This window comes from Ctenopharyngodon idella, chromosome 9 (assembly GCF_019924925.1).
Source record: "Ctenopharyngodon idella isolate HZGC_01 chromosome 9, HZGC01, whole genome shotgun sequence".
NCBI lineage: Eukaryota > Metazoa > Chordata > Actinopteri > Cypriniformes > Xenocyprididae > Ctenopharyngodon > Ctenopharyngodon idella.
In genome coordinates, this window is record NC_067228.1 from 9,858,460 (window position 1) to 9,874,793 (window position 16,334).

Here is a 16,334-nt window from a genome sequence, read left to right on the forward strand (position 1 = left end):
GAAACTCCACTGATGAAAGTGCTTTTATGATTGAGACATGCTCTGAGTAACGGTAAAAAGGCAATATTACCTGCTATTTCTTTGTGTCTTCTTGCTGCACAGCGGAATCGATTTAAAAGGAATCAAATTTTTCCATTAAGGCACTCAAAACGGATGCCTGCTGTCTGATTGTTGCAAATTAGCTGTTCGAGTCCTGCTAATCTGGATTCTTAGAATGAGGGTGAATTGCATTTTACCCAATATTTTTACAGGCTGTCATTGAGAAGAGTCTGGAGTAAAATTTCTCTGCTCTTGACAAATCAACAGTTTACATATATGCTGTCTTTGTTCAATCGTTCGTTCATTCATTCATTCATTCATTTGTGAAGCAAAAATTTCAGAATATTCACTCAGGTCTTTTCCTTACAATGACACTTGATAGTGGCTACATATCTATCTATCTATCTATCTATTATTATTATTGTTGTTATTTATTAATTAAAATGTATTATTTATTATTATTTATTAATTAAATCACTGAAAATCTTCCCCTAAGGAGCTATTAACTGAACCAGTGCAAGCAGGTTTCGTTGAGCTGAACTTAAGCAAATCATTCTTTTGAGCTGATTCTTTTCAGTTGAACTGGTTGACAAATCAGAGTGAATGATTCATTCACCAATCAAACTGATTTGTTCACTGACTCACTGATCTGATTACAGTAGTTTGAGTTAACAGATAACTTGAGGGAAAGATTATTAGTGTAATGTGACTAAAAACATTTTCTTTTTACCACACAAAACTATGGTACAAAACTTGAAATATAGATTTTATGGTATTTTTCCCATCTCTGAACTGTTGTGAACTGCATAAAGATTATTTAAAATATCAAATATTTCATCCCACAGAAGAATACAGGTTTGGAATGACATGAGGGTCAGTAAATATTAAAATTTTAGGGTGAACAGCTCCTTTAAGCTCTCTGTATGAAAACATCTTTACCCAAAATGCTCTGCCAAAGAAATGTGCACATGGGAAATCAATTCCAAATTCATCGTTCCCCTTGTACTCACCTCAGAACGTAGGATGGCCGCAGGAGGCATGGGTAGCCCACATTACTGGCAAAAGAAACAGCATCTTCCTGAAAAAGAAAGACAGTTAGATATCCCTTTGCAATCAGCTGCATGGAATCACCTAGTCTTTGTTTCAGATGAGGTCAAGCTTCTTCTGCTCTTTTCTCCATTTGAGTCCCAGGCTGTGGGCAAGGGGCCAGACAATTACCGCTGACCACATCTATTCACCTTACTTTTAATGCTTTGTGAACTGGCTACTTCACAGTGAGAAAAACTATAAGATAAAACAACCCTCTACCTGAATAATCCATTATTAGCAAGTGGAATTATCTTTTACAGATCGCATTGGAGGAGATTTTGCCTAACTAGAGCTAAAATGCACCCAGTAAAGCTTCATATTGTAAAAATGGATACTTGGGTGTTGATCTTCAATAAATCAGAGGAGAACACATCTAAGATTCCAATTGAGAGCTACAGTAGAAGGTAGATCAAGTAAAAAATGACGTTAATTTCAGTCTGTACGTCGCATAAAGCTATAGAGTACTACAGAGACTACATATTTTTGTTTGCATCACCCTGATTCCAAGGGCCGGTTCTAGATATTTGGAGGCCCTAGGCAAAATTAATGTTGGAGGCCCCTGCGCCACACCCCTCCTAAAAAAAAAGCACTTGAAACTCCTAACCTTTTTACTTATACAACATCTGTTATTGAAATTTGTATATTTTTACTTATATGTCCATATTGATCAAACTAAGGTCTCTTATTTTGGTTAAGATATCATGGCCAGTAATGTTTTTTTGGCAGTAATTTGTTCAGTAATTTATTTGAAGTAAAACACACACCCACTGTTTGTGATAACAAACAGTTCTGCCTACACTATACAGCAAAATGAAAAAAAAAAAAAAAAAAAAGACACAAGACAACATTACATTGCCAAAAAGTAATTACAGATAAACACTTCCTGAACACCACATACCACTTCAGTAAATGAACATCAGTGTTTTTATCATTTTTTTCCAGGTTTTAGGACTAATTCCTACAGCAGTCTGTACTGTAAAGCTTTTAAAGACTTGGTGTACAGTACATGATGTCTCCTTTTGCATTAGAACAAAACTTATACAGCTTTAAAATGACACAACAATGACTAAATGCTGACCGAATTTTCATTTTTGGTGAACTACTTCTTTAAGCAGGAAATGCTGTGCGACATTAGTAAGCAACTGTATCCTCTATCCTCACATTTCCAAAGCACTGCCCTTCTAGCCAGAAACAGCACAGTGAGCGAACCGAAGAATCCCAAAAGATTCTGCTGATCTCTACTGCCTTTCTAGCTTGTTTCAACAACAGGGAGGCCATTAAAATGCTGGATGTACCCTCAGCAGCGAGACGGAAACCAACGGAGGGTGAGTGGGCAGCGCCGTGGGGCAGAATGCCCTCTCTCTCTCCCCCTTCATCACACCGACTTCAGCTCTTCGCTTCCATGGCCCACGGCAAGAAGGCTGGATGTAGCTAACGGACGAGCGAGCATGATTCCAGTCAACATGTTTCAGCACTTCTAATGTTTGCTGTTTGAAAGCACTCTGACACCTCTGGAGTATTTGGAGTGAATGCAGCATTTGTAAAAGTGTAAAGTCTGGAAATGTAACTATATTGGGAAAATGTCTGTGCGGCTGCTCGGTTGGATGATTTCTTGAAAGCCTGGGATGAATGGAGCAATGAATGATTAATTAAACAAGAAAATGCATAAGTAAAGCGGGTGGTGTTACTATTACTGCAAAATCACATCCATATTACTCAACTGACCCAAATCAACAGACTCCAGATAATCCTGACTCTTTTATCTTGGAACGTGATGAGCATCATCAAGATTGTGGCACACAAAATTATTACTCAGTGGTTCAAATAAATGCATTTGAAATTAAGAACCAATAACAACACCTCTTTTATCTTTACTGAAATAAAAAACAAATGAAGCGTGTTTGAAGTGAAACTGGCCTTACCAGCGAGCTGAGAGCCCTCCACGGGGCCTGGCCTACACCAAGATCATCCAGTATGGAAGAGAATACAGATCTCTCTTCTGCACGATCGATCTGAGGAGGACTGGTTCCCAGAATCTTCACCCCATTCAAGTGCAGGGGCATGGCCAGGTTATTGGGGATCTGCCCACCCACAGATACTATACAGCCTGTGCAGCCCTGTGGAGGGATGGAAAGTCTCTGCAGTCTTAGTCTTGCATGAAACACTTCTGACTATCGGGATGAATTCTGATCCACATTGCAGTTTATTCTGGTCAAGAACAGCCCACATAGATGAGAAGAAATGCCTGGTCTGCATGTAAAGAGACCATAGAGTAAGTAATAGAGAGGCACAGGTGTGAGAAAAAAAAACTCAATTCAAAGTGTAGTCTTTGTAAACAAGAGACTCTTTTTTTAAATGTTTTTGAAAGAACTCACGTGCTCACCAAAATACAGTAAACAGAAATATTGTGATATATTATTAAAATTTTTAAAAATCCTTTGTACGAAAACACAAACGGGACCAACGAGTATGAAGCTTAAGAAAGTGCATCCATCCATCATAAGAAAAATACCCATATTTAACAAGTTATAAAGAAAAATATCTAGCTTCCGCCAGGAGGACGGAACTTAGGAAGAAAGTGTAACACCTCTAGCAGTTCAAAACGCTTACACTACGTCCTACGCCAGGGGTCGACAATTAAGTTTGGCATCAGGCCAAAAACAAATTTTCGCCACTAGATGGCGGGCCAGAATATAGTCAAAGGATAATTTAAATTAATTGATGAAAAATTCAACTAGAATTGCCTGTGACAGACTGTTACAGTGTCTTTTGTAACTGGTATTGAGCTGTTACTCCGTGTTAAATCCTGTAGTAGTACAGTCTTTAACAAAAAGCCACATTTGTGTGGCAGAGTCTGGGTTTTACACTGGATAAATTAATAAAGAGTAGTGACCTGGCAAGTATCTTCATTCACCAACTTGCAACACAGACCGCCTTGCTAAAACACACATATGTGGGAGATGTGGAATGGATAAGAGTAACTCAAAAAATAAAAGAGGACTTGAATAAGTCCATTAATGGCATGTTTGAGTCATGCTCTTAACGAACTATATTTTCTCTTTCCATATTGTGAATAATAAAGGTCTCATTTTAATTTGCTTGTTACACAATGGAGCCTAACTTATTGTAATAATTATTTGATGTAGCCTACTTTTACTTACACTTTTTTTTTTTAAATTGTTTGCATGCTGGAGGTATGCTATTACGTCGTGTGCAGAGTGATGTTAACATTTAAGCTAGCTGGTGAGAGAAAATGGCACTATCAAAGAGTCTAAATAGGAAAGTTGACATCGAAAATAGGGCATACAAAGAAGAATGGAAAGACAACTATGCGTTCATCCTACCTAGTTTTGTGAATGCAAAGCCGGTGTGTTTTATCTGCAACGAAGTTGTCGCTGTTTTCAAAGAATATAACACCGTGTCTACACCGGACGTGAGCGACCTTTATTAACCCAATGGAGCCGCGTGAAGTACTTTTATGATGGATGGATGCACTTTCTTGAGCTTCATATTCGTTGGCCTCGTTCACTGCCATTATAAAGCTTGGATGCGTCACGATATTTATTAATATAACTCAGACTGTGTTTATCAGAAAGAAGAAAGTCATATACACCTAGGATGGCTTGAGGGTGAGTAAAGCTTGGGGGATTTTCATTTTAAAGTGAACTAATCCTTTAAAGGAACACTCCACTTTTTTTGAAAATAGGCTCATTTTCCAACTCCCCTAGAGTTAAACAGTTGAGTTTTACCGTTTTCGAATCCATTCAGCCGATCTCCGGGTCTGGCGGTACCACTTTTAGCATAGCTTAGCATAGTTCATTGAATCTGATTAAACCGTTAGCATCTCGCTCAAAAATGACCAAAGAGTTTTGATATTTTTCCTATTTAAAACTTGACTCTTCTGTAGTTACATCGTGTACTAAGACCGACGGAAAATGAAAAGTTGCGATTTTCTAGGTCGATATGGCCAGGAACTATACTCTTATTCCGGCGTAATGATCAAGGACCTTTGCTGCTGTACCATGGGTGCAGCAGGCGCAATGATATTACTCAGCGCCTGTGACCCCCTGCTTGCACAGGGAGCGTGCCTTGCAACCATGGAAACATTTGTGAGAGACACTGCGCAATATCATTGCGCCTGCTGCACCCATGGTACGACAGCAAAGTTCATTGATTATTACGCCGGAATGAGAGTATAGTTCCTAGCCATATCGACCTAGAAAATTGCAACTTTTCATTTTCCGTCGGTCTTAGTACACAATGTAACTACAGAAGAGTCGAGTTTTAAATAGGAAAAATATCGAAACTCATTTTTTTGGTCATTTTTGAGCGAGATGCTAACGGTCTAATCAGATTCAATGATCTATGCTAAGCTATGCTAAAAGTGGTACCGCCAGACCCAGAGATCGGCTGAATGGATTCGAAAATGGTAAAACTTAACTGTTTAACTCTAGGGGAGTTGGAAAATGAGCCTATTTTCAAAAAAATTGGAGTGTTCCTTTAAATGCACTTCCTGTTCTGTTTTACAAACTGAGCAACAAGTCTAAATTATTATCTGTAAAAATCTACACTATGACAAAATTATTGGCCATAGGCATTCATTTGTAAATGACCCAAATATTCCTTTAAAACCAAATTATTCCTTCCAGTAAACATACGTGTAAAATGACAAGCATTATGCATTTTATAATTACAGTTTTTACTCTACAATTTAACATATGACTGATTTTATCTGTCCAAGACCAGAGACTACAAATTCTGTTGCTTATGAACTCAATAAAGCTTGCTTCGTTCCATAATATATGACAGAAAGTTTGTTTTAAGCTAAGAATGTTTTAATCAAAGCACTGTTTTGACAGAAATGACTATAATCATTGCTCATTCATTGCATGAATTCACAATAATTTTCTGTTCCACTCTTCTTTATATGCATTACTCAATCTAGACTCTTATCCACTGATGTTTTCCCTCTCCCTCTCTTGTTGTTTCAGAGATGAGCTGTGGTCCCAGGAGCTGAACCTGGGACATGACATGGCATTATTTTACGCTCTGAGAGCTGTCATATACCTTCTAATCCCATTCGTTGCATTCTTATGGCAACCACATGTATGCCCATTTTCACCATACATAAGCCAGCTCTGCATTTCCCTCCAGGTTTATCTGAGCACGCTAATGTGATGGTAATAAACCACTACACAGCACCTGGGTATTTATTACAACCTCTGAGCAAAACAACAAACACTTGATCAACCCATGCTTCAATCTATAAGCTTCAAACTAGCTTATAATGTGTCTGAATGGAAAAGTCAATGGCTGCTACAGAGGTCAGACTTTGCATCATCAGTGGAGACTTGAGTGGCTCTATCTCTATAAAGGGAACAGAAATAAGCTCACCAAGAGCTGCTTGGATGCTCGCAGGCATTTCCTGGTTTCCTCTTGAGATAATGAGCTGTATAAAAACAGAGTTCATTTCCAGCAATAAAATCTAAAAGTTTTTAAGTGATGGTATATGATTCTGTAGCTACTAATCAGTGTGATTTCAACTTCATATAACAACTTTTTAAACTGCCAAATTCCTGGTGAAGAACTACTCTACACATAATACTGAAGAATGACCAATCACAGAAGTTTGTTACCATGAAAACAGAAATTTCATTCCCATAAAACTTTGCAAATTACATAAACAAGTCAGTCTTCAGACAGTTTACAAATCTGTGTATAATAGTAGGGCTGCAAGATTGAAATATCGCAAATGAACAAATTGCAATATGCATAATAGCAACAGAATGATTTTAATACTTTTAAAAGATTAGAAAAGTCGAAAGTTTTAGGTCAACGCAGACAGCAGAGTATAGATGTTGTGACGCTCTCATATCAGCCCTTTAAATCATTGAAAGTCAATAGTTGTATATTGTATTATTAATGTTATTAACACTTATCTATCGTACTGTATTTATGAATAATACTAGTATTTCCTGCAGAAATTCTATTGTGATATGCTATTCTGAACATAGCATGTCTATTTTTCTGTTTTTTAAAAACATTTTTTGCTTAAAATGAAATGCTGTATGTTGTAATTCGTTCTGAAGTGCCTATGGAGAAAATTAATGGGAAAACAATTTCAAGAACCAATGCAGCTGAAAACGTGGGCCATCACTGTTGTGTTTGAATATCTCTTTTTCTAAATGTGATGATATTTTAAAAGTACCATCCTAGGCATTAAAGTATTCATATGCACTGGAAACACATGATCTTGTTTGTATAGCACACTGCTGCATAAACAGTCTAGCGCTGATGGCAATAGCTGTGGAGCCAGTCTTGCTGTGATATTCATATTAAGACCAGTGGACCAGTCGGCTCTTGTCTACGGTCACACATTGCTGAACATCAAAGAAGAAAATGAGGAATTGCTCGCACTCTACAGACAGTCTGTTGCCGTTTTTTTTATAGAAGACACTGCTACTTTTTCCACAGCGAACATTAGGGGAAAAAAACATAACACATTTACTCTTATATACTTTCAGACACAAGATAACAGAGGAGTTTGGAAAGTCGTTATAGGCAAGTTATTTCTTATAAGGCAAGGAACAAAATGGAAGAAAATCTATTTCCACAGTTTGAAGACGCTAGCATACAACCTGATAACACAATATCAGGCTCCTTTTTTGAGATATAAGGATGGTGAACAAAAACAGGTTCAGTATAAGATGAATGTATTTGCTTCATATTAAACTTTATTATTTGAACGTACTATTTTCCCTACAATAATGTCAAGATGTGCAATAGCTATGCCCACAAAACCAGTGTTGTTATTGTTAACTAAACCTTAAACTATAAAAAATTGTTTTCGAAAATAAAATAAAATTAGATTTAAAACAAATGAAAATTTGAAATTTTACCTCGACTAAAACTAAATAATTTGAAATAAATAAGCTGAAGATGTAGCAGAATTACTGAAACTGAAACATTTTTAAAGCTATATAGAAATATTAAAAATAACTAATAAAAATGATTAAAGCACATAACAAAATTACTAAAACTTAAACTAAAATTAAAATACAAAACTAAAAATATAAAAATAAAAGCCAATTCAAAATATTAATCAATACTATAATAGTATAATAATACTGAAATAGCACTGTAACAAATTCATCATAGTCCTTCAGTCCATTCTGACATCTTTTTTATGATTTTCCCATAGCGTACAATCTAATATATCCCAAAAATCCAACAAAATCCAACCAATCCATCTAGTATCCCTTTACAAAAAATAGATTTTAAAGTACTCAAACAACACAACAGTGATTTAACAGTGAACCTTTCTTATACAGAGCTTTGTCAAGCACAAATGTCCTTTTCTAGATGTTTTTATAAAATGCCAGCAACCACAATGATAAAAGGCACATTTTAAATTAATTACATGTATTAGTAATAATAATCGAAAACACTGACTTAGCCCATCTATAAGCTTTTTTTAACACGGCTCATCCAATCAGATTTTAGATCAAGACCTATCCACTTTATAATATACATTTTTGCAAGGCATTTTCAGAAATCGGACCATATCATAACAATGCCCTTGTCAAACATGAAAGTGAATAATACCTTTCAGTTACCCAAATGCACCAGATGTACGGGCTGAACTTTGACCTCTCACCTCCTGCTGTGTGATGTCTAGGATGCGCTCCAGGGTTAACTCCTCAAAGTACAGACGGTCACACTCATCAAAGTCCGTACTGACCGTCTCCGGGTTATGGTTCACCACCACTGTACGCTTGCCCATCTGTCGGAGGGCACGAATGCTTGACACAGCACACCAGTCAAACTCCACACTGCTGCCTATGAGGGAGTAGACCAAAACGCTGCCCTGACCCACTCTTGCACTAATTGCTCATTAGAACTAATGAAGACAGTACATGAATGGGTTGGTGTAAATTGAAAAAAAAAAAAAAAAAAAATCAAAGGATGATTAGGTAAAAAAAATTTGAGCTCACCAATGTGATATGGACCACAACCCACAATCATGATACCATGATCCTTAAATTCCAAGTCATGCTCCTGTTGAAAATAGAAAAAAAAAATGGATTCATCCTCATACACATGCCACAAACTTCAATATCCACAATTAATTTTATAATTTATTTTATTTCATCATTTTATTTACTTATTTTACCTTATTTATTGCACATTTTGGTGCTCCAAGTTCTGTAAGTGGTTTAGCAATATTGTAAATGTAAACAATCATGCTGCTAAAGCTTAAATAAAGTTTACTTTGTGTACTACAATGATTGAGAAAAATTGTGCTACTGTGGAGAAGTCTAGACAAAAATTGCTCGGCACTTCAATCATCAAAGACCTACTGTACATAAATGTTGGACAGACTGGTTTACCTGACCATGGTAAGTGCAATACAAATAGTTGGTGGCTGCGGGGTATTCAGCAGCAAGTGTATCAATCTGAAAGTGAGCACAAATGCCATTTATCACGAAGCAAGTGTTATTATAACCACTGCATCTCAATAATAAAAGGATATTTCTGGCAATAGGCTCAAACCTGTTTGACCCAAGGTCGGATGTTCTGGTTGAGCCTCAGTGCCCGAGCTTCTCCCTCCGAGATGTCCAGAGCCTGGCCAACCTGTCGGTCAGAGAAACCATCCCTCTTGGCCTTCAGAAGTAGATCTCTCGGCACTGTGGCGCTGAGGGTGTAAACTGCATTAAGAAACTCAACATAACACAAATGTGCTGACACAAAGTTTGCAAAATGTTATCTATTTAATGTTGTTCTGTACTGCTTGGTTACATAGCATTTTCCGAGGTGGTTTTTAAATATTTTTTGGTAAATACATTCAAAATCATTAGAGGGAAAATGCTTTTAGGATAAATAGCAAACTGTAGACCTTTGATCATCATCAGAGAGTTCAAACTTCAGTGTATATGGAAGGAAAGAAAAAAGAAAATCTAGCTAAAGATGCTTAATACTTATTTTCAAATCAATACAACATTTGAACAAAGATCAAAGGGAAATGGAATCAAAACATGTAGATTTTTCTTCCTTAACATTCATGTTTTATAAGCTCTGCATAGGCATAAAACAATTCAGGTGATCAAAACATCTGTTAAACTATTTGATCTATATTAATGTGAAAAAAGTAGCTCTAAAGAAACTTTTAGCAATGTATACAGCAAGCCTTTAGTACGTATACTGATCCGGGTTTAAATCTTTGTTTATTAACAATGCAAAGAGCATTGTTAATAAACAGAGCGTTGCCAGTCTATCAGAGCGAGCTGATAGACTGGCAACGGTTACTCGAACAACCACTCGTTACAACTGAGGTCTGCAGAAGAGCATCTCTGATTGCTCAACACGTCAAATCTTGAAGCAGATGGACTACAGAAGCAGAAGACCACACCGGGTACCACTCCTGTCAGCTAAGAACAGGAAACTGAGGCTACAATTCACACAGGCTCACCAAAATTGGACAACAGAAAATTGGAGAAAGATTGCTTGGTCTGATAAGTCTGGATTTCTGCTGCAACATTCAGATGGCAGGGTCAGAATTTGGCCTAAACAACATATAACACTGGACCCATCCTGCCTTGTATCATCAGATCAGGCTGCTGGTAGTGGTGTAATAATGTGGGGGATGTTTTCTTGGCACACTTTGGGACCCTTGGTACCAGTAAGTAACAACCAGTATTGTTCCTGACCATGTCCATTCCTTCTGATGGCTACTTCCAGCAGGATAACACGGCATTTCACAAAGCTCAAATGGTCCCACTTTATAAGAGTGGGTTAAGGTGTAAGGGATGGGTCAACAGTGTTTCCAGCACCGTGTTGAATCTATGTCACACTGAATTAAAGGGATAGTTCACCCAATAATGAAAATTATCCCATTATTTACTCACTCTCAAGCCATCCTAGGTGTATCTTCTTTTAGACGAACACAATCAGATTAATATATTTAAAAATATCCTTAGTCCTCCAAGGTTTATAATGGCAGGGAATGGAGGGCCATGTTTTGAAGTCAAAAATAATGCATCCATCCATAAAAAAAGTAATCCACACAACTCCAGTGGGTTAATAAAGGCCTTCTAAAGCGAAGCGATGAGTTTTTGTAAGAAAAATATCCATATTTAAAACTTTATAAATTCAAATAACTAGCTTCCAGCGGACGACCGTACGCAGAATGCGCAAGTCAATTTGCAGCGGAAGAGTATCCTTTGACCTGACGCACAACGTAATGATGAACGTGGAGTTACAGAGGATAGAGCAAAACAAATCACCGGTCATGGATTGTAAGTCTAAAACGATAATTTTTAAAGAGAAATTTTGGAGGATTTTGATATAAAAGAAGAGGAGCTTAAATATGTTGCACAGCCCTATTTGTTTGAACCATGAGAGGCGTCTAAGCTTACAATACTCCCACATCCTGCCTCATGCATCTCGTCAGAGGATTACTCATTTGGCCCAAGTCGACTTGCGCATTCTGCGTATGGTCGTCCACTGGAAGCTAGTTATTTGAATTTATCACCCTTTTGTACTTTAATACTTATAAGTTCTCTCTGACTACCACTAATGTGGTGATTAACTTTCATAAGCAATAAATTTGTTTAGTTTATAAGTGTGCTTAGTTCTTTTTCTGCTTGTTAATATCAGTTATGAGTGTCCGAATGTGACTGTTAACCTCTCTCACCTGTTATACTGACCCAGGTGCTGTTCCATCTCAGTGATGTGCCTCAGTTTGTGCAGGAACCATTTGTCTATAGCAGTGAGGTCATGGATCTGATCAACAGTCACACCACTGTGCAAGGCCTTGAGAAACAAAACAATCAACATAATGCCTAAAATCAGCAGACGATACTATAAATGGCATGAACATAAACAGGCTTTTCTAATAAATGATTGCGATCTACAAGAAATTGTTGGGTCATTGTTAAATGAGAAATAATGGCTCTTGATTGTTGGCTGTTAGCCTGCAGTGTCCCTTGAATACAGAGCAGAGCCCAATGAGCTGTAACTCGCTGCTGCCGTAGCGCTGTGAGGGGGACAGGGATCCTGGCCAATCAGGACACAGCACTTAATAGCCTGTCTGCTTAATAGGAGGCATAACCTGCTCTGAATGAAATTATGTGCCTGGAGACTAACATCAAACTCTAGTGCCACAAAAGCGAGACCAACCTTGGGAGTTATTGATGTCTCGTGTCTTGAAAGGATTTGGCCTATTATTCCTTAATAAATCTGCCAGCATCAATGCATTCATTTGACACTCACATGACACATTTTTTGATGAGAAGTAGGTTGTTTTCTCTTTAGGCAGACAGGTAATTTTAATTTTTAATGAATGTCCAGTTGATACAGAGCGGTCTTGTATCATCCTAAAGGGGTTTATTTTGCAATAATGACCAGCTAAGTACAGTACTACAAGTAACTGTACAGTACTACATTATCTTAGTGCTGCACAGCTACCTATGCTGGGTACACACATTACAAGATAATCAGGCTGATTTTGGGCCGATTTCTGCCTTCCGACAATCCTAGGTAATGTCCTGCTTATCTTGATGGTTCCACAGATTATTTTATCAGATTTTCCTGTGGTGTGAGGTGTGTTAAGAGTGACTAAATCTGTTCGGAAGAACGGCGGAGCCGCTCCGATCGCGAGTTGCGATCAGAAATCCTGATGTGTGGGGGGAACCCCGAGGACAAACGCGCACACGCTTGGACATTATCATGTGAAACAAAACAATATCCAAAAAAAAGCAAGCTGTCAGAAGACAGAAGCATAACAAACACAATCATGGCGCAGCACAAAGTTAAAAGGATTTGGACAGCAGAGATGGAGGATCAGCTTGTCGATTTGTGGCAACAGCACGAACTGTAAAACATACCAAACTCATTACAAACAGACCTATGAAGCTTTTTGTTACTTTAAATTGTTGTAATTTTACCCCTGGCATGACATATTGTACTTTACAGATTCTTATGTATGCTTATTTGTTTTCTACTTCTTGTGAGCTGTATATGCATGTAAAAATCTTAATAATCTTAATAAATCTTAATAATGTATATTTTTTTGCATTAAAAAAAAAAAGTAACCATAATAAATTGACTGTTATTCCTCATGAGGTGTAAAAAAAAAAAAAAAAAAAAAAAAATCATTCCAAACACTATCAACGCAAATTCTTCCTGCCTATTGTACGTCATGTTTATTCCGAAGTCTCGAGAGATTTTGCGAGATTTCCCGTGTTCACAGTTGGGACTCTGTTCATGTGTGGTGTGCTGTCTTAGTCACATCACGGCACACCACACACTATAGGAGCAAAACGGTTAAATCTAAGATTTTTTTGTCCTCATGTTTGTGGTCTCTCACATTTTGAAAATCTTATACATTTTCAAAAATCTTTTAGTGTGTACCCAGCATTACAAGGCAAGTAAATAAACAAAATACACAAAATATTGATTTAAACTGAAACAGAAAAAGGAGAGGAACGAGTTCGCTGAGAGGAATTAGAAAATTGGTGGCGAGTGACAATGGGTCAATTACTCACTTTAATGGTCATCATACAAAAATATTTGAACACATAATAAGGCGACTGACAAATTAGAGTCAAGGATTCTATATAATAATCCTATAAAATTAGGGTTTAGTTAAATATCCTGTGGGAATGCATGATTTCCCTAATTTTTACACTGAATGTTTACAGAGAATGTATACAATTCTGAATTATTAAGATAGTTTTGCCATTTTCTTTGTTTTGAGAATCAATTTGATTTGATTTTATCAAAAAAAGTTAAAAAAAAAACAAAAAAACAACAACAACAACAAAACAAAACAGTAATATTGTGAAATATTACAATTTAAACTAATTTATGCTTAATTTTCAGCATCATTACTCCAGTCTTTAGTGTCACATGATCTTTCATAAATCATTCTAATATGCTGATTTGGTGATCAAGAAACATTTCGTATTATTATCAATGTTGAAAACAGTTGTGCTGTTTAATATTTTTGCGGAAACCATAATACATTTTTTTCCTGGATTTTTTGCTTAATAGAAAGTTCAAAAGAATAGCATTTATTTGACATATAAATCTTTTACAACAGTATAAATGTATTAAATTGTATAAACATAAATAAATATTCAAATGTATAAACAGCATTCTTTGCTGAATAAAACTATTCAGTTCTTTAAAAAATAAATAAATAAATAAATAAACTTACTGGCCCCAAACTTTTGAATGGTCTAACCTAAGATTTAGGACTGATGTAAAAGCTGTTGTCTCATTGACTCATAAATCATGAGTCTAAATTAATCATGGCTGTCATATTGAGTTGAGCACAATCAGAATCTATCATCTAGACTGTAATGCACGTCTCTTAATGCTCTCAGTCACATACCTGGGCAAGGGAGAATATACGAGTACTTGAAGGCATGGAAAGCTCTCGCTGCAGGTCAAGCTGCTCTGCCCAGGCTCTTTTCAGAGGCAGACGTGGTACAAAGCCGTCCACTGAGGGGTGGCACATTCGCAAAGCCTTCTGGATGCTCTCTTCAAAGGTTCGGCCAACTGCCATGACCTGTGAGAGGAGGCAATAAGAGGAAAGAATGGAGACGGAATCTTTTTTTGACTATTACTGTAAATCAACAGCACTAAATTAACTGTGATATGGACTTTAACGAAATTGGCAATAAACAATCAAAATCCTAATCCAGTCCTGGATTTGTTTTAATCTGTGCTAGAAAGCAGCAGTGTTCGATTGCCATGGCAACTGCCGCACCTCTCCAACACTCTTCATAGCACTGCCGATCTCCCGAGACATCCCTTGGAAGCGGTCTAGATCCCAGCGAGGTATTTTGGTGACAATGTAATCCAAACTGGGCTCAAAACAGGCCGTGGTCTGCTCCGACACGGCGTTCTTTATGTCTGGCAGAGGAATGCCCAGTGCTAGTTTAGCAGCTACAAATGCTAGTGGGTACCTAATGAGAAAGGGTCAGAAAGCAGCAATGTCATATAATGGATAACGTTAATCACTAGGGGTATAAGGGTACATGTATTCGTCCCGAACTGTATAGTATGGACGTCATGGTTCGGTGCATACAGTTAGACGACGAATACAGGCGATCCAGAAGGGGGCACGCACGGTAAGTCAATGCTGTTTGTTAACCACCACAACAGGAAGAAGCACAGAAGAAGAAGAACAGATGATCTATGCATAGATAAATGTTTATGTGTAATCTCTCAACCAGTGTTTCAACCATGGAAAGACATCAATAAAACAGCTTGAAAATAATAACTCACGTAGCATTACATTTACCTCAGGCAAGTCATTTAGTGTCCACAGCATGTTAGATCACTAGAGAAATGAACTCTAGAGGGAGGCATTTCACTAAATATATGTACTATATTAACTTATATATTCATTATATTTACTTTACCTGTAAGTAATGTCTTAATTATTTAATATACATTTAAATAAATTTGCCATGAAAACAAGTTATGACAGTAACTGTGTAAATAATCATATTTCAAAAATGAAAGTTAAGGCAAAACTTACCTTATGTGCAACTTACATGTTTTTTTTTTATTTAAGTGTTGATTATTATATCTAATAATAAATAGCAACTGAATTTAATAGATTGGGCTCTGTTGTTAATTGTAAACTTTAATCTTTAAGAAAATATTAATTATGATTGAATTTATTTAAAGAGAGAGACACAATTTGTTCAGTAAACCACTGTTAAATGGAAAAGAAAAAAAAAAAATTATATTTAGTTTTCTCCCCCCTGCTGTACCGAACCCGTACCGAACCGTGACTTCAACACTGAGATACGTACCGAACCATCATGTTTGTGTACCGTTACACCCTATTATCTACAATAGGAGAACAATAGTAACTGCAGCTTATAATTATTATATAAGTTCATTAGACTCCAAGACTCCAGACTCTTTTAAGATCTCAATTGTTTCTCCTAGACAGCAATAAAATTTTGTGAAGAACAAATTGTGACTGAAGGCCAAGGTATACTTCATTTTCCTCGCTCCGTCTTGCACACAGTTGAGCGCACGAGCCTTTCAAAGTATACTCCTTTGGCCGTGAACGCAGAAAGACATGTTCGGCGCACTATCTAGTGGATTTTGTTTTCAAGCACTCAAGTCACTCGCACATGCGCTGTTGTACACGGACCCACCTGATGACGAAAATGACGTCA

At 37.0% G+C, this 16,334-nt stretch overlaps 1 protein-coding gene across 1 annotated transcript in view; it reads right to left on the reverse strand.

The window, feature by feature from the left end:
* cps1 (carbamoyl-phosphate synthase 1, mitochondrial) overlaps positions 1-16,334 on the reverse strand; it is a 48,330-nt gene that overhangs the window by 21,681 nt on the left and 10,315 nt on the right. Inside the window, exons 19-27 of the mRNA XM_051906829.1 lie at positions 14,903-15,101; positions 14,525-14,701; positions 11,822-11,940; positions 9,682-9,823; positions 9,519-9,584; positions 9,123-9,186; positions 8,786-8,967; positions 3,051-3,245; positions 1,050-1,117 (exon numbers count right to left, since the gene is read on the reverse strand). Coding sequence (XP_051762789.1) covers positions 1,050-1,117; positions 3,051-3,245; positions 8,786-8,967; positions 9,123-9,186; positions 9,519-9,584; positions 9,682-9,823; positions 11,822-11,940; positions 14,525-14,701; positions 14,903-15,101 — 1,212 coding nt within the window. The remainder of the gene's footprint in view (positions 1-1,049; positions 1,118-3,050; positions 3,246-8,785; positions 8,968-9,122; positions 9,187-9,518; positions 9,585-9,681; positions 9,824-11,821; positions 11,941-14,524; positions 14,702-14,902; positions 15,102-16,334) is intronic.